At 37.6% G+C, this 19,091-nt stretch overlaps 1 protein-coding gene across 1 annotated transcript; it reads right to left on the bottom strand.

The window, feature by feature from the left end:
• Positions 1 to 566: 566 nt before the first annotated feature.
• Positions 567 to 1,166, bottom strand: DIRAS2 (DIRAS family GTPase 2). Its single transcript, XM_062513283.1, has one exon. The coding sequence runs from the start codon at positions 1,164 to 1,166 to the stop codon at positions 567 to 569; it is 600 nt and encodes a 199-aa protein (XP_062369267.1).
• Positions 1,167 to 19,091: the final 17,925 nt, after the last annotated feature.

Raw genomic sequence — 19,091 nt, 5'->3', positions numbered from 1 at the left:
CTTTTAACTGCTATCCCCACACTTCCTTTCACTGTGCAATTGTTCATTTATTAGGTTTTTCAAGACAGTCTTATGCACACTCTCCCACCTGTCAGTAATGAAAATGGCATAGAATTGTTCATCCACAGCGTTCTTGAAGGAAATTATTAACACCATCCAGCATGCATTTTTATGTTCTAGATTTCTTCACAACCATTTTTTTGTTTTTCTTCAGATATTTTACATTGCTTTCACTTGCAATTATATGCAAATGCAGATAAAATTAAGTTGATCTTCCAAATCTTTACTATAATGTGAATTAGGAAAATTCTTCTTTTTTGGATATTACAAAATAAGGTGTTCTGGGACATCTTTTGTTTTCTTCCTGATTAACTGATTGTGAGAGTACACAAATTTATATTTTTCAGTTTTTTTCATAGCAATCAATACCTCATTTTTTCAATTTCCAAGTATTTCTTTTAAAACTGATACTAATAAAGAGGGTCTTGCATGGTTGTATGCTGTCTATGGGTTTTGCATGCATATTGTCAGATGACACTTCACAGCTGATTTCTGACAGTGCAATTTCACATCACCACACATTTTCCTTTCAGCTTCTCCTTCCTTTTCTGTTGCTTGCTTTTTTTGCCATCAATTTGCAAACTCACAGTCCTGCGTTTCTCCAGGTTTAGCAGCTCTTGGAATAACTCTTTCACATTGTGGTTTGTCTTCGCAGAGGTCTCCATGAAGGCACATTTCCACTTCTTGGCCATGGCTTCTCCTTCACTGCTTTCTACCTCTCGATTTTGGTTCTCATCATTTTTGTTCCCCACCAGCATTATCGGAATGCTTTCTATGTCTCCTTTAATCTGACAGATTTGTTCATAGATTGGCTTGAGTTCCTCCAAGGACTGCCGGCTGGTGATAGAGTAAACCAAAATAAAAGCATGTCCTTTAGAAATAGAGAGGCGTTGCATGGCTGGAAATTGATGGCTCCCTGTAGTGTCAGTTATCTGCAAAGTGCATATGCTCTTGTCACAGCTGATCACCTGCCGATAGGTGTCTTCAATGGTAGGGATGTAGCTCTCTCTGAAAGTGCCCTTCACAAACCTCAGGACCAAAGAACTTTTTCCCACTCCTCCAGCTCCAAACACAACTACCCTATAATCATTACTTTGCTCAGGCATGTTTCTCTGTGTGTCACTTGCTCAGATAGGGGTGAAAACCTAGGAGACAAAACAACAAAAACAAGACTGACATTAGTACAGGTACATGTGTAGTTTGCATGCTAGATATCACTATCTTTGCCAATAAGAGAAATAAATGTAATATAAGTGACGGCGTACTAATTGTAGTAATTTAAGTCTTGCAGGGGGTTGCAGAACGATTTATTTCAGTAATAAATTAGGGTTTGCAATCCAATCTGGACTGGTAGCAAAATACCATCTTTGTCACTTCATGGCTGATTTTTAATTGACATTATGTGTTTCAGTCTTCTTCCTACTGGACTAATATTCACAGAAATAAAATGCTGCATCTGTGAATTTCAATAAGGCCTTGCCCTGAACAAACTGTAGAAGGGCAATTATTCTTCTGTATCTAAAATAGATCTAAAATAACAGTTAAAACTGATCACTGTCCAGGTGTATGATGGACAGTCAATTACTCTGAATTATCCCAGATCTTCAGTAGTTAAGGAACTCATCCCCACTATGACTGGACTACAGTTCTGAGTGACGGCTAAGATATGTTTGTAGATTATTCAGCAACAGCACATACTGAGCTTTGTTTTTAACTCCATATGAGTGCGTGTAAAAAACACCAGTGTGTTTTGCCACTGGCATTTCAGGTCAAAGATTACATTTTGATAAACTCAGATTGCTCACATTCAGTCTGCCTTTTTATTCCAATATTTATCTTGCAGCAGATGACATTTGACACGAGACTGGCTATACTTATCAGAAAGATTCTGCAGACATATTCGTAACATTTTTAGGGGCTCGTATTGCCAAGGTTGGCAAGCACGTATGTCAGAGGTCACAAAATTCTGTGAGTACTGCAGTCAGTTCCCCTTGACAAAGCCCATCTATATATAGGAGGACCACAAATATTTAAATAATTGTTAAAAAACAGAAATGGTAAAATATTCACATGTCTACAAGCTGCAAATGTTTTAGAATTCATTGAAATAAAGTGAAGATTAATTTGTCCTCCCATCAGTAGTAGCTCATCAATAGGCACACAGCCCACAAAAGTCTTTTTATATTTAATGAGAATTAAGCAAATAAACACATTAAAAATCAACCCTAAAATTGAAGAAAGCATAGTGTATCATGACTTTTCAGACCAAATTGATATTTATAAGGGGTACATGTGGAAAAAAAATTCAAAATTTGCTGCATCTGTGCTTGCTCTGAAAAAAATGGAGAGGTTTAATGGGGAGCTTTGCCCAAGTGCCTTAATGGCACCAAGATTAAATTTGCCTACTGTAATTTTGCCTGGATAGCGGTAAATCCAGAACAAACCGAGGAATTTCTCTCCTGTTGAAGGAAAGCCTCCAAGCTATTTCTTCAATGCAGAGGAAGGAGTAACTGCATTGCAGGGGGTGATTTTACCTTTTACCTGTCTAGCAGTAGGACAATACTGATGCTTTAGAGGTGTGAATCTCAGTGGACCCCCCATGCCCTTATTCCAGTTGCAAGCTCGTGCCAAATTTTCTGTTTCTGCATTTTGATGCTGTTGATCTTTATGTCAGTTAGACTTAAAGCATGCAACGCGCTCTGCACTAATGTCTTCAATTTGTTGTTCAGGCATATCTTGATGTCGTTACCTTTCTTGTACAGGGCATCCTACAGTGTCCCAATTCTAATGTCTGAGTAAGCTGAAAACATCTGTCTTTACATAATGTGTTGGATGAAGGTATTATACTTTCTCATCTGCCATACCATTGGCAGAACAACCAGTGCAAGTGGGGATGCTGATCACGAGGCAAAGGGCAGAGCTGCCACAGCTCTGTCTACCCAGCATGGCTTCAGGCAGAAGGCAGCTTCACCCCTTCAATCTCTCCTGTGCTACATTCACTGTCACTCTGAGAGGCCTGTTTAAATATAGGAAAGATTGTCAAATAAGAGTGTTCATCCTGAGGCACTGAAGCAAAATTGTTTTCCTGACAGCAGAATTCAAGGAACAGAAAGAAAAAGTAGCCTCAGAAAAAATGCTGACGTACATGTTTCTAGAAGAGGTAAAACCCCCTGATGAACAAAGAAAGTGAGTGAGCAGCTCATTATGTTAAAAAAAGAAAGGAGAAACGTAGTTGGAAAAAAAAATTGGAGGAGGAAGAAGAAGCTAGCATAATGCTATTCTGCTGAGAATAAACCTGTATGTAAGAGCTGCAGACATGCTAATTTGGAACAGTTGTAGACCTTACAGTTGTGAATTACTGCACAGAATTAGTTACCATAAGAATTAGAGTTTAATAATTTCTTGTAAGTAAAAGGGCAAGAGAGCAAAATCTGTGGATTCCACTTCAGAAGCAGTTTAAGCATTGAAAAATCATATTATATGTAGCTTAGGAACTACAGGACTAGAAGAAAAAATGCACTATGAAAACTTCAACTAAGAAAATCAGAGAAATATGAATTAGAGAAATAAAATTTTAAAACCTAGCTTAGTGCACTCCTGCTCTAAACATAGTCAGAAATCTCCACAGAAACCGAAACATATGGTAGCCCAAAAGAAGAACAAATTGAAATGGGGCAGTTAATGGCCTGAAGTACTAAGCATACAGAAAAACTCTAAGGGGTGCTGAAATAGCATGGTAACAATCTTCAAAACATAGCAAGTTGTTGCAAAGACAGAGACTGTAGCGGGAAAAATGGGGAAAAAAATTGAGTTTATGTGCTTGCATTGTAGAAGAGATTCACACTAGACAGTAGGAAAACTTCACAGAGGTAAGAATAGTAGACCTATTGTGTAGGGAGATATTGCAGATATTCTTTAGATATTACCATAGTATCAAAGTATAATTTCAGCTGGAAGGGACCTGAAAAGGTTTCTGGTCTGGACTGCTTATCACAGCTGGGTCAGCCATGACACCAGGTTATTCTGTCCTGTACAGATGTGAAAATCCCCAGACTTTCTCACAGTCTCTCTGGGAAATATACTCCAATGCAAAACTACCACCAGGATAATATTTTCCCTTTCATACCTAATCTAAGGTACTCTGTCAGCTCATACCTGTTGTCTCTCCTCCCAGCATCTATTGTTATGAGGAGTGTAACTCCACCTTTTTGATGGTTTTCCTGCCGGTGTTGAGGGCGACACAGCTGTCCCTTGAACTCTGCCTTCTCCAGTCTGAGCTGGCCCTGGTCCCTCATCCTGCAGAGTAGGACAGCACCGCAGCTCTGGACACCTCGGTGCCCTCATCTGCACTTGCTCCAGTCCATCGTTGTGTTTCCCCTGCTGGGGGTGCCCGAACCGGACAAACCACATTGCTGCTGTCCCGTGAGTGCTGAGCGGAGGGGGATTATCACCTCCCTCGGCCGGCTGGCCACGCTCCTGTTCTTACAGACCAGGGCACCGGGGGGCTCTGCTGCAGCCGGGGCCACTGCCGAGCATCACCAGTGACTGCCCAGTACAGACCCAGGACCTCCTCCACAGAGCTGTTTCTCTCCAGCTTGGATGACTGCAAAGGAGCAGCAACCTCAGTCTCTGTTTGGTCTGTCAGCCCTAAAGATCCTGTTTTGCCAAAATAAAAATAACAGATTTTTATAAATATGTGTGTGTATTGCTCAGGAACTAAAAGGAAAAAGCAAACAAACAAAAAAACCTCTCATACAAGTCTTTATGATCACACTGGAGAAAGGATTCCCAAAATGTATTTTAGTATTGCAGTGACAATCACTCTATATGAATGTGGTATGTTTGCAGACAAATGTTCATTTATTAATGCTTTTCATACCACCTTATTACGTTACTGATGTTTCTCTGTCTTAAAATATGTTAACTGAAATGCACAGGAGGACAAAATAAAATACGGCATTATTTCATCAGTTCGTGGCATTATGGCCAGTGAGGGTATGGAAAAATTAACTTGAAAGTCTGACTTTTCAGATGTACAAGATCATTTCTGATTAAGAAAACCAGTCTTTCATAATCTGCACAGAAGAAAAAGATAGTTGCTTTTTGCAGGTGAGAATGGACTTATTCTGTAATGAAGCCTCATTTGCTACCTTTGCTACTTTCACGTATTATATGAGTGAAAACTTGCTCTCATCCTCTAAAGTATCAGTTTATCAACATAATCCTTACTTGAAAAGCCAAAGCAATTTTCATAACGCGCATTCCTACCCTTCACTTTGTATTGTCTGATTGCAAAATTCAACGAAACAGTGAGTCTGTATCTGTGCTGACTTAGCTATGTTTTCTGCAGATACTCTGCTAGCACAAGACTGGAGCTGCTCTAGTTCAGCTGCTGCAGGTGAGCTTGATGGGCTGTTCACTGGGGCAAGCCACTGCCTCCAGTTCAAACTCAGCTGCAGACCTTTATGTTAGTCTGCATGCTTTCCCTAGATATTTCTGATATACTTAGTGGAAGAATTGAAATGTTTTGCTGACAGAAGGATACAGTTCAATGTCTGAGTAACTATGACATAAAATCACTTACTTTATAGTACAGTGAGAAAAATATGCATTTTAAATAAAGTACCTCGTGTTAGATATTATGCTCTTCATAGTTTAAATTCCAAATATTCTTTGGCTGACTAAAAAATTAAATATGGGTACAAGCATTTACGAAATCAATGTCACTGATCCTGTACTTAGCAACTGGATCTCCACAGTTCTCTCTTATTATTAATTGGGTTTTTTATAGTGTAACTTTTCTGTCAATTGTATTTCTAAATTGCCTGTCACATTTGTATTTAAGCTATAGATAGCATATACAATAACAGGCAAAAGGTAAAGAAAGGCTGAAGAATAACTTCTGAAAGGTAACCTACTTGAATATCTACCCTTAGAGCAATATGAGATTAGAATCTTGCAGCTGGTGAACTCTTTCAGTTTATGCTTGAAAACAAGCACAGAAAAAATCAAACTACCTCCAATATTTCCAGTCTTGGGTTTTGTTGCAAAAGATTTTCACCATGTTTGCATTTTTAGACAACCTTGAAATGTCACAAATTGTAAGTTTAGTTGGTATTATTTTACAAGATTGTATCTTTCTGTGTAGCATGCATTTTACAAAATAGTGTGACATTACCTTTGCTTTCTGGAGTCAGAAGCTTTGATTGCATCTTAACAGATCCAGTTTCTTGAAGACTTATGATGTTCTACTGACATGTCAGTCTGATATGAAATTCAGCAGTTGTCAGATACTGTGCATTAATTTCCTGATTTTTTTCCCCTCAGGTAAAACCTCTCATGTCAGTCATGGATTTTTATTTTATTTTTCCTAAAGTTCTAAGGCAATGTCTCTGTTTATATTGTCATTGTTATTGTGAAAAACCAATAAAGTACAGGCAATGTATTTAGTTCAAAATCTTGCCTCAATTTAAATTAACAGTCCATGAGGCTATCTGGTGATGACACCACTACACAAAGATACAAGGTACATGGTGAAAAATGTAGCTACAGATACGATGGATTTCAGCATGGCTGTAAGATTAATGTCCATTTCCCAATACCAAACGTGGAAAATGTTACATTATTTATACAAAAGAGGGAAACAGATCTCTGCAAGAAACTTTTTCTTGTGCATACAAAGAGGCATTTCTCTAGGTAGTATTTTCACTGTTTCTGCAAATGAATATGCACTTCAAGAATGGACACTTTCCTACTTCCAGTGCCTTCACCTTTTAATGTAAGACTTCCTTTTTCATTCTATTCCTTCGCTTGCATTCTTTGGTCTTTTCAAGTCAATGGAAAGTTTGGCACATTTGAAGGCCAAATGACAACAGTTAAAACAGCTTTTTCCTCCAACATGAGGTTCTAATCCATACAGAAAGAACTTTTTTATTCTCATGTAGAACAAAATGTTCTTTGAAAATCTGCAACTTGATGATAAGTTAGTCTAATCATGATTTTTTTTCACTGCATAAATGCAGTAGCTCTTTTTATTTATGTTGTTCTCAACTACAGTTGGAGAGAAAAGCATTTACAGCTTTTCTTTCCAGCTATAGAAAGATGACTAGAGAGATTTCCGTAGAAAATGGCATCTTCTGCAGAAAAAAGTACTGTGTCATAAACTTTCTGCTTTTATCTGACACGTTGTCCTTGTTATAAAATTTCTTTGATTATCTGAATGTAAGGGACAAAATCAGACACTTTTCTTATTCAATGTACTCATAGAAAGCAAAAATTCAAACTAAAAATTCAATTTGCTTAAACCAAAACAGATTTCATTTTAGAGCTGGTTTCTCTACAATGTAGAAAATGTTTGAATTTGCATAGAAGATTAATAATTTAGAACCTTTAAACTGAAATTAATGTTACAAATTCTTTCAGAGAGTTCCCCAAGAGATTTTGTGGGTGTCCTTCATGCTCCTGCCCTAACTTAGAAGGCAAATAGAAAGGACAGGAGGCTTTCAGATAAATTTGTTGCAGTTTTTTACTGTATTTACAGGAGATTATTGTCTTAAGAGCATCTGTGTGTAAAGGAGGTAGAATCCAGCCTCCATGCTGTCCTGTAGTCACAGGTGCTGTGCTCTGCTTTTGCAAATTGTCACATTGTCGTTGCACTTGCATTGAAAATTTCATTCCCAAAATAATGTCTTTTCAAAATTGTTTGAAACCCTACGGACCCCTTCGTAAAAAAAAAAAAAAAAAAAAAAAAAGAAATCCCAAATGCGTAGTTGTCACTGTAAGAAAATCTTTGCTAGTTCTTTGGCTAGCATTTGGCCAGCAGATGTTGTGGCAGAAATAGTTTCACTAGGTAGCAAAGAACTGGAAAAAAGAAAGGGGAGAAAAATAGACAAAGAGACAATGTTTCCTATAAGAACAACAGATAGCATAGATACTTGGGAACTAGGTTTAACTAAAGTGGCATTGCTTGTTGAAGAAGGCAGGACTGCTGGCAGAATGATGCAGAAGGATCTATTGATTCCTCTCCCTGATGAGGGCTCATGTGTAGAAAATGCAGAAGGTGCTGGACATGATCCAACATAGAGCTTTACACATAGGGATACACTGAAATTGTTTGCTCTGTTGTTGTCCAAGAGCTTTCAGAACTAACCCTTTAGTAACAGATATGTACTAATGAACCATTACTGTAAAACAAGATTCAGCTTCATTGAACACACCATGTGAAATAAACCCACCTTACTTTCATTTAGCATCAGAAATATTATGCTAAATTTATCCAGGATGGACAGGTGAATATACTTACCACATGAAAAAAACCCCTTACTTTAATACAGAAATATTGTGCTAAGCTTATCCAGAGTGCACAGGTGTCCTATGGGTTGTCATTTTCTATTTAGTGGTTTGATTAATCTTAAAATTTAAAATGGAGAATTTCATGACAGTTCCGGTCTAAATTCAGGCTTTGCTTTAGGCATGTTAGATAATTCATTTGTTTATATATTTTTAAGTGTTTATCATAAAAACTCAGAGACAAATTACTCAGAAGACATTCCATATGTGTAGTTAGACAGTTTCTATTGCACACATAGCAAGAAAAATGTCAAAATAACAGCATTGTATTAAGCTCCCTCTGGAAGTGATTTTTTAAAAGTTTTCTTCCAAACTTAACTAGCCAAATACAGCAGTATTTTCCTCAATTTTCAAAAGATTTAACTTAACCAAGTAAAGATGGAAAGATCAACTTAAACATCATGTGTGTGCCTTTTAACAAGTAAGATGTAATGCCATTGGACAGAGAAGTATGGTTATAAAACAGAATTTGTCACTCCTGCAAATGCAGGATCAGAGACTCAGTATGAATTTTTAGCCCCTCTGGTTTCTAATATTAGAATAATTTTTGGTATTGAGCAATGGTTTTACAAATTGTAGTGAACTTCTGCTTATCTACCTGTACACCGATAAAAAAGGTTTTGCCTTTTGGATAATGGTATGGTTTTTTAAGTTTTCCTGAATGGAAAAGTACTAAGCACTAAAAAATAATAATAATTTTTTTTTTGAAGCCCCAAGCCAAGAAGACCATTTCCCAAGCAATCACTCAATCACTTTACTTTAGAGGTTTTCAATGATTCTATATATTGTGAGATTCATAAATCTCAGCATTGTGAGATAAAAGTCCCAGCACAGACAACAAGCTATTTCCATATAAATATATTTACACAGAAGAACAGTATGTTCATGGAAGACTGTTTTCCGTTCAGGAGAGGAAACCATGAAGACTGGTGGCCATTTTGCCTTTCACTGTAGTTCTCAATTCCATAATGTTAATTTCAGACTGCTTATGCAAATCTTCTGTAGAAGCAAAATTATTAAAGGTTAAGTGCTTGTGACTTCTTTTTATGAAATAACTCCTGTCATTAATTTTCCTTGCCTGGCTGGGAAGGATAACTAGATTGCTATCCTCACCATTTGAATATTCCTGATGCTCTTACACTGCCGAGATAATATCCCATTCAAAACAATTGCTTAAACAGAACATTTTGCCACTGGTTTCTTGGGCAATAACTTGGGAATAGGTTAATGCAGTGGATTTCAGGACCCAAAATTATCCCTGATAATTAATTAAACAATGTAATATGGTTCTTGATATGCTTCCAGACACTAATAAGAAGTCTGTTCATCCACAGAAATTTTTCGGCAAATCAGAGCAATTAAATTATAATTGTGGAGTACAGTACAGTAATAGCAGCTTTCTGATAGTTTATAAATGTTCAGTACCCCAACTTGCAATACTTTCAATTCTGAAGTAAAACAGGTAAGTAAGAAAGTTTAGCATTAAGAGCAGTTTTTTTCTAGATTTGTGTTTCTTTTCCTTGTAGTAGTAAAGAAAATTATAAAAATCAAATTCTGAAGGTTAAAACATACTGAATAATACATTGTAAGCTTTGTGTGTACAGACTGGGAAGGTGGTAATGTTATTTGTTCGAGTTAACAACAACATTTTAGCTACTGATAGTAGCTAATATTTGATAATTTAAATAATTAACTCTTTCAGAAGAGATAAAAGTTTGCAGCTTAAATTTTCAGGGAAGAATAGAAAAATAAACAAGAATAAATGAAAAGGGCAAGTGTTCTTTTCTTAGATTCAGATTAAGTAAGAACTACTGGGCATTTTGGGAAAGAAAGAACTGTAGTCAAGGAATGGATCTGCCCTTTTCATATGGTTTCTTTAATATACATATTTTGAATGAGGAAACTGAAAGGCTGGCATAACTTCACCTTTGAGACACCTTTTCACATTAATCTAAAACCAATTTCAAAACTAGCAGTTAGGCTGATACTGACTGGATTTTCCTGCCATAACATATTGGAGACCTGCACAGCCAGAGAGACTACTTTTAATCTCAGACAGAGAAGCTTAAAATTCAGCTTAAAGTTATTTTGTCAAGAGGAGGTGCTCCTGACCTCGGTGTGAATCAAAAGTGCACTTATCACAGACTTGACACACGTTTTTTCACTTTTTCCTCTTGCCTTTGATACCCATCTCAAGATTTATTCTGTTATCAATATTTTGTGGTTGAAAGCTAATCAGTATTTTTTTTCTCAGAAAAGGCAAACTGAGTATGTTCTGTTTGAATTAGTATGTACAGCTGCATTGACACTCAGGAGGTCTTTTCCACTGTTCTTCCAGCAGTAAGGTAAGATAATTTAATGTGTGTTTTAATTTTAATGTCACAATAAAAATGCAGTGAAAGTATCAGTTTGCTGATACATGGAAATATTTGTATTTAAAGTTAAAAATACCAAATGGAAAAGAAAATTTCCATAAAAGTTTTCTCCTGCTACGTTTTTGGAAATTGATAATTTTAAAGGGAAATTACTATTTCTAATATAAATGTTTTAAAACCCGGCCATTTTTCTTCTTCTGTTCAATATTGATTTTTGCTCTATTAGTCCCAGTAACATAAAATATTAAGGGGAAATTAACAAACATTTGAAATGAGTCTTGATACCAAATGAAATGTCCCACAGTGAATACTGCTTACATGTACATACATTCTGATACTCAGTCAAAATGTGGGAGAGGGAATATTCAAATGCAGCTTATTATGTATTACAGAAGAATTGCTGAAAAGCACTGTGTATTGAATGCAATCCACTGTATAAAATTAATCAAAACCATTAAAAAAGAAAGGAAAAAAGATAAGTTTATAAACATAAAGAATGAGAGAAAAAGGGAATATGGAATTGAATACAGTCTTTCTTTAGCAGCATCTTTGAAACAGAATATTGTTTATTGCACATTTATTTCAAAATCTAAATTTGTGAGCAATAGCACGTAATCTATCACAATAAAAGTCCAAGTCTGATTTTTCACACATGATGCTGGAATCTCTACATGGGCAGCTGTGTTGGTTAGCACAAGAGAAAGCCAGAAAATAAAGTTAACAGGTTATCCTCAAAGGAAACTAGAAACAGCGCTAGTAACAACTTCAGGATCAGCAGGACCAGTTTATATATATAGTCTGCTACTTTTATTGTTACTACAGAGACTGCAGTGCTGGTGTAATATAATCATAGCCACTTGGCCAGAAGGAGCTTCTGAACTCCAATCAACTTCCAAAGAGCCCTGCTCTGCACTGTGAGAAAGGGATATTATTCAGCCTGAGGTTCATCAGAGCTTGTGAGTCTGCTGGTGTAAACAGTAGTGCAGCACAGTGCAGAAATATGCTTTCATCTGACTGATGTGAGATACATGGAAAACTGTATCTCTGAAGATCTTGACTTGCTTGCAAAGGGACTGTAGTGCAGGCAACTGCCAGAGAAAAGTAAAAATGATATGTAGTAGTAAGAGAGTTTCTAGATTATCAAATCCAGTGCTTTGCCTTTGCAGTCAACCATTTCACATAATAATTTCACATCAAGTTACAACTAAGAGGCATTTATAATGTTTTCTATATATTACTTCAACTAGAATATAATTTAAGAACCTTGCTGCTCTAATGGTTTGAAATCTTCCAGCCTAAGTGTATTCACAGCTCATTTATACAATTTGCTCTTCTCTCTTATCAGGAATAAAGATAAATAGCTGTACATCACAACCATTTCTCCAGATCCATGGGACCACTGATTTGCAGCCGTGTGCTTGAACTTGTTCCATGTTTGTACAATTCTTCTTGCAAGAGCATCAGAAATGTCATGTATGATGTGAGAGAGAGCACAAAGCCTGGAGGAATATCACATTTTATAGCTCCAGAACAATGGCACAAAACCCATTCTGCATGAATTGGGCACTACTGCATTTAGTATAGACAGATGGGCCCCAGAGAGCAGCTCCTGAGCACAACTGAAGTCCATTAGCCAGAAAAGTAAAAAAGGGACGTGGAGGGGGCTAGCCAAGATAGCCCTCTAAATCAGAATTACATTATGTTGAGACCTGAAAACATTCTAGATAATGGAAAACTGCAAATCTTGGCAAAGATACAACAGCAATCAGTTTCACCAGATTAGTTTACCTCAAAAGGAGTGGGGGTGTACATAGCTGTACACAGCTTACACAGCTGTATGTGTGCATTTATAAACAGGCATATGTGAATTCACTTACTAGGTGCTCATGAGAACAGGACATTCAGAAAATTCTTTAAAATTAAAATGCATCCTATTTCATTGCTCCATTCTGTGCTCACCCTTCAATGTCTGGGTGGTGCAGCATACAGAGCATCCCATATTTCATGGGGAAGATAGCAAGGGGTAAAGTGTTATCAAATCTGAATTCTGCAGCTCTTGGGCACTTGAGAATGGTCTTTCATGATTTATTTTCTTTCATTCAGTTGGGAGAGGGACAATCTACTGAAAAAAAAAAAATCCTTCCTGTCAGTGGGATGCTGCAAAGTTGTATGTCTCGGAGAAAGAAACACCTTGTGTTATTTTATTCAGACTCCACATTTTTGTATTCTTCTATCAGTTAAAATGTAGCTTTCATTTAAAAGAAAGAAAACATTAATCTCTCCTTAAGCCCCTGCAGTAGCAGTTCTATAAATTAGGGCAAAATTCAGCACATCCAGTATTAATGAAAGACAGTTCGAAGAAAAAAAGGTCATTACTAGCACCCCAGCACACAGAAAAATGATAGTTAACTGGCCAATGTGTCTGTGACCAGCATCTGGCTTCCTTGCTAGCCCCACTTTACAGCATGCCACGTTCTCTACATAAGATATTAGCTTAGACCGTATTTTGCAATTGTAACTCAGTCAAAACTCTATTGACTCCAGAGAAAATCCTGCCTGAGAGAGCATTGTGGATTTTGGCTGAAGAAAAAAGAAGACCTCTAAATCCAATGCAAAGCTATGCCTATTGTGCAAGGTATAGCGCAGAAAAGCAATGGAAAGAAATTTACCTGTGCAGGAACAGAAGTCAGACTGCTCTTCAGTTTCTGCCCGTCATTGCAGCAGCTCTTCTCCCTCTCTGCCTGGGCTCCCTCCCCCAGAAAGGAGCCCCTGTCTCAGCCGAGGGGGCTGCAGCTCCGCCGCCCGCAGCTTTCCCTGCGCTTCCCTGCGCTCCCGGTGCCGGCTGCTGCCCCCGCTCCGCTCCCGGGCTCCGCTCCCTCCCCTGCTCCCGGCACCTGGGTCGTGGACAAGGCTCTTGCTGCCTGGGTCGGAGCCTGCCTCCTTCTGCTTTCCCGGACGGACTGACTCCAGCCTCTGCCGGTGCTACTGCCTAAATGGCGACTGCGAGGCTCATCCAGGCTTCTAGGTGCCACCTACTGAATAATTGTGGAATATGTGTATGTGTAGGTACATATGAGCCGTAATGTTCTGGTTTTCTCGACCTATGTAGCAGATCTTTACAATTAGTCTCTAAAGCCTCCAAACATCCTGTAGTTTATTATTTAAAGCTGTAGATTCCGTTAACCTGCGCTCACAATTCCCCATTCCTTTCAGCACTGGAACAGCGAGCAAGCCTGTCTCTTTAACTTAAAAAAGCTTACAAAAGCCTTTGGTGAGGCTAATCCCCAGGGCAAAAATCGGCATAGCCCTATTCAGTTCAATGGAGCTGTGCTGATTTTTATTACTTGGAAATTTAATCCCTTAGGTCTCATATTTAATCACAAAAAAATCCCCACTCCAAATAAACAAACAACCCCCAAACACCATTTTGTCCAACATAGCTCCTCAATATTTCACTCATCTGAAACAGATCAGATTTTTTTTTTTTCTAGCAGCACTGAAAAACAGGATTCCAGAGGTTTATGGACAAACATAAATTAAGAGGTTTTCTTCCCTTTTAAGGGTGTGGGCATTTGTGTTTTGTTTTGTTTTGGTTTTGAGTTTTTGTTTGGTTTTGTTTTTTTATTCTTGTTGTTGGGTTTTTGTTGGGTTTTTTTGTTGTGGGTTTTTTGGGGCGTTGTTGATTTTTGTTTTGTTTTGGGGGTTTTTCTGTTTGTTTCTTTGTTTTTGTGAAAAATGCCTATGCATAATCCAGTGTCTCCTTCAGCTATTTATTTTTAAAGCAGTTTCTAACACTTTTCTTTCCAGGCTAGAAGTGAGGTCCACTGCAGAAAGGAAGCATAAGTACAGGGTGTCTCTATGAATCTCTGTGAATCCCAGGGAAGGTGTGAAGACCCCAAGATTTGCTCAGCTGTTTAGAGTATGGTGCTTTAAATACCAAGACTGTGGGTTCAGTCCCACAAGTATGTTAAGAGTTGGACTTGATGATCTTTGTGGGTCCCTTCCAGCTCAGAATATTGTGAGATCTGTGAGATGCTACCTTTACAACAAAATAGCAGGGGTAAGAAGGACTGTAGTTCCTCTGTGCTGGCTGCTGACATGTACCTGATATGTGATATAAAAAACCCTGTGCCCATCTCAGGGAGCACTGCCCTGTGGACGGCTCGTGGCACCCACAACCTGTCACACCAGCAAGGAAAGAATTCAGTTTTTATTCTTGCTGTGACTGACCAGTTGAGCAGCTAGCTTCTTAGAGCTGGTGTGACAATTTTTAAATGGCACCTTTGGTGGCATTTAAAAAATATTTTGTTTGCTTTTTAAAAATGGATTTGTTTTGATTGATTTTATGAAAGATTCATTTATTGTGTTAACGCTTTTGTTGAACACAGAAATGAAGATGTTTCTCCTCAGTGTGTGTTTCTTAAAAAGTATATCTGTATTAGGATACATGATGACCTGCAAAATATGGCCTGAGGAAATAATTTGCATTAACATGCAGTTCTGCTACAAATTAATCCTGAGCCCTGTTTCCACAGGCTCCCAGGCAGCAAGCTGTGGAACAAACCATGTGCTGCAGGCCTGCTCCCGGAGCCTGACAGCAAAGCCCTGCCTTTGGCTTTTGTCACCGTTTCTCAGCAATATCTTAATCCTGTGTGCATGGAGAATTAGCTAATTAATATCTCAAAATGAAAAAAAGCACGGTACTATAAATTAAGAACTGTAGTATAATTACTGCAACACAGCAAAGTTCAAGCTATTAAATTTTTAATATTGCTCAGGGATTTTTGCCTGTGATTTTTCCTCATTCTGTCCATGGTAGCATGGGTTCAGAATCCAGGCACACATATTTAATAATGTATTAAATTGTATTAAATTGTATTATATTCTTGTATTTACAAAGAATATGGTTTCTCAATAATTTTCAAAGGTTAACAGATCTCAGTCTTCAATGAGTGCATCCTTATTGTGAGTACACTTTCAATTTTCCTTCAAAACAGTGGAAATTACTGTGGAATTTTGGAGTCATGACTTGCCACAGCTTCCACTCACACTGCATATTACAGTTCTGGGAAAAACTTGTTCTTGCACCTTATTCTAACAGGATGGATGTTCAAAATTTGATAACATACTTCTTCAAAATGCTGTTTGTTTCCAAAACTGAACTTATTTCAAATACATGTGTATGTATAACCTACCTTCATTCTTTCCTTACCTGTCCAAGGAGCTGAAATTTTTCATATACAGGCTGCAGATATGTACTTCACTGAGAAACAAAATGTCCATTTCCATAGCTTCCACCTAGGCTCTATCCCACCAAAACCACCATGAGATTTTTTTGATTGGAAGCACCGTAATGGATTGTCATGCTATAATTCACTGTAAAGCAATCTAGTGTGGGATTTCCCTATCTCTCATAAAAATTACCATGGCAGTTACCACCCTCAATGAGGGTTTTGTAACATTTCTGCTTTAAATTGCATTGTTCAGGTGTGCCAGGCAAGACAGACTTCCAAAATTTCAGGCATGCCTCACCTAAAAATATTATTCACAGGTGGTCCCAGCAGAGAATCCCACAGATCCTAAGGCCCTGCCAGCAGAGGCACAGCTGGGTAAATATTTTCCTACCTTAAGCTGCAGGGAGGTTGCGTGGCTCTGGATGCTGATGCATGTGAACTTGGGGCAGAATGGACAGGGTTTGTTTTCACTGAAGATCTTCCCTTCTCCCAGTGGCACCACAGAGCTTCACTCTATAAAACTTGTGCCAGTGTCCATCATCTGTTACTGCACAGAAGGGAAAGTGCAGAAGGCAACGGCACAAAGCCCTAGCAGAGTATTTCTGTTACAAGGTCCCCTCATGAAGAAAAGCTTTGTGATTGTCAGGTTTCTGTGCTGCATCCGAGATAGAGAGGGCATTTAAGGAACAAGAGATCTGCTTAGTTAGCAAAAATGAGCTGCCTAAAGCTTGAATGCACATTTAGCACAAACCTGCATGAGCACTGAAAGTACAGCTTTTGAGTAAAAATTCATATATGTGACATAGGAAAATGAGAAAGTCTTCCATTTCCCTGGAAAAGTTTAAGATGTAGAACAGTGGCTCACAAGAAAAGGTTTTCTTTCTGCAAGCAGAACAAAATCTTGACAAAGAGAAGCCAGCAGACAGCAAGGACTAAGCTCGTTTTTTTCTGTTTTAGGATGGTTTTCCTCCTGCTAACCAGTTTCTCTGGAATGCTTTCACTAAAACACAACATGTCTAAAATGTATCCCTCTTCTCCTGCATATTTGGAAAGTTAATGTCTTAGTTATGCAATGTCATAAAGAAATTTAGTTCTTCCTTCCAATCATCCTTCAAAATGGCAAATAGGTAGAGTAAATTTATAATAATACTTTGGTATATTCTTATGCTGTATTTAGTTGTACCAAAAAGTTAGCTAATTTGTTGTCTACATCATCAGTATAGTGGACAATGAAAAAGACTTTAGCATCAGAAATATTTACTGGAGGTTTTGTCCAACAGAGAAAAATTAATCTTCAGGAAAAAGAATTATTAGGAGTGATTCTCCAGGACATCTGACTATCAGCAGTGGATCTTTTCATGCCCTGTATTTGGTGCAGTAATTAGATTCCTGCTCCTGCCATGGTATGGCAGTAGGTACAGGACAGTTAGTCATAAAGACTGTATTTTGTATTTGCGCACTGCATCTGAATACTAGGAAACTTCCACTATTTTGTAAATGAAGCATAAAATTTTCATGGTATTTTTAGTGCCTGTATACTGCTTAGAACCTGAAAAATCTGAAGAAATAAATATAGTTATCAAGTAACTACTGCTTATAATTTTAAAAATAAAATAATCAAATTATTTACTGTACGTTTGCAATTCATCTAAGTTCATCATAGCTAATTTATAGTTCACTTGAGCAGGTGACAACCTCTGGTAGAATTACATCTTATGTATAAATCAAATGTGATTAAAACATACGTAGTATATCAGGCTGTAAGTGGTGTACACCAAAACCATGAGATCATGGGACCAAATTCCTCCTGGGTGTTATCAAGGTTCTCATTTATGTTGGGGAGACCCTGGACTACCTCTTGATTTGATTGGATTAGAAAGATGGGTCCTTACCCAGTACATTTAAACAGCAAAGTTTCACCTGACAACCAGCATTGCCCTGTGCTGTAGAGAAATCCATTCTTCTGGAGAGGGGGATCTTATATTGTGTTATTTTCAGGCCCTAAAGGCAGATGGATGAAACACTGCTTTTGCTAGTGGTGGAATTTAAGGGCTTTTTAGTTTGCTTTTGTTTTGATTCTTGGGGGGTTGGTAGAGTTTATTTGGTTTTGTTTCTGGTTTTGGGGTGTTTTTTTCTTCTTTTCTTCTTTTCTTCTTTTCTTCTTTTCTTCTTTTCTTCTTTTCTTCTTTTCTTCTTTTCTTCTTTTCTTCTTTTCTTCTTTTCTTTTTTTTTTCTTTTTTTTTTTTAAGGAAACTTTGTCTTGCCCCCAAAAGTCACACATATTTTTTTTAAAAAAATATTGTTGCAATACAATCCTGCCTAGCTCTTAGCTTAAAATAAAATATGCTGCTAGTCCAGCAAAATTGCAAGATGTCATCCTTTACAGACTATAGATGAAATTGGTAGCTTGGAGAAAATATTTTCAGATTCCAGAGTGCCATTTTCCTCTCTACTAGTTTTCAGTGGCTTTCAGACGGTCTCTCACTCACACCTCACAGGATGAGTACAGTTGCCTTTAGACACCTTTTTGACTTGCAAGCTCTATTTTGACTCTATCGCTCTGAAGAAAAATTTGTAAGTTTTAATGTGAGTCCTGATGAAGGGAATGGAACAACAAGACATTTTTGCCTTATTGTCTGTATGAGGGTCATAACTTCAGAATTCATTTCAGAACACTTGAGAGCAAGAGATATGCTGCTGATTTACAGGGAAAGTAACACAAGGTTTAAACCTCGTTGGCTTCTGGGATGCCAAATGTCATAATGGTGATTGAAAGAGAGAGGTCATTGAGTGCATTCTCTAATATATTTTTGGGATATGCAGGTGAGAGTGTAATTGTCACTGAAAATTGATAGATAACTGCTTTTAACCTGTTTTTCTGTAGAAGGGTAAAAGAGTGCAGCACTTCTCCATTTTTAGCATGATTGTTTAAAAAAATATATTGATGGCATTGACAATTACCAGAGGAACAGAAAATTTCTTTCTTGTAAGCATAAAAAGGGTAATAGTCAACTTATTTGAGAAGACAAGAGTAACTATGCCTTGTTCGAAATCCATAAACCATGCTTACTGT

Source organism: Cinclus cinclus, chromosome Z (assembly GCF_963662255.1).
Source record: "Cinclus cinclus chromosome Z, bCinCin1.1, whole genome shotgun sequence".
Lineage (NCBI taxonomy): Eukaryota > Metazoa > Chordata > Aves > Passeriformes > Cinclidae > Cinclus > Cinclus cinclus.
This window is presented reverse-complemented; position numbering and strand designations above follow the sequence as displayed.

Bases quoted from the DNA above. Each gene is read 5' to 3' on its own strand.
- DIRAS2 (XM_062513283.1), bottom strand. From the start codon at position 1,166: ATGCCTGAGCAAAGTAATGATTATAGGGTAGTTGTGTTTGGAGCTGGA.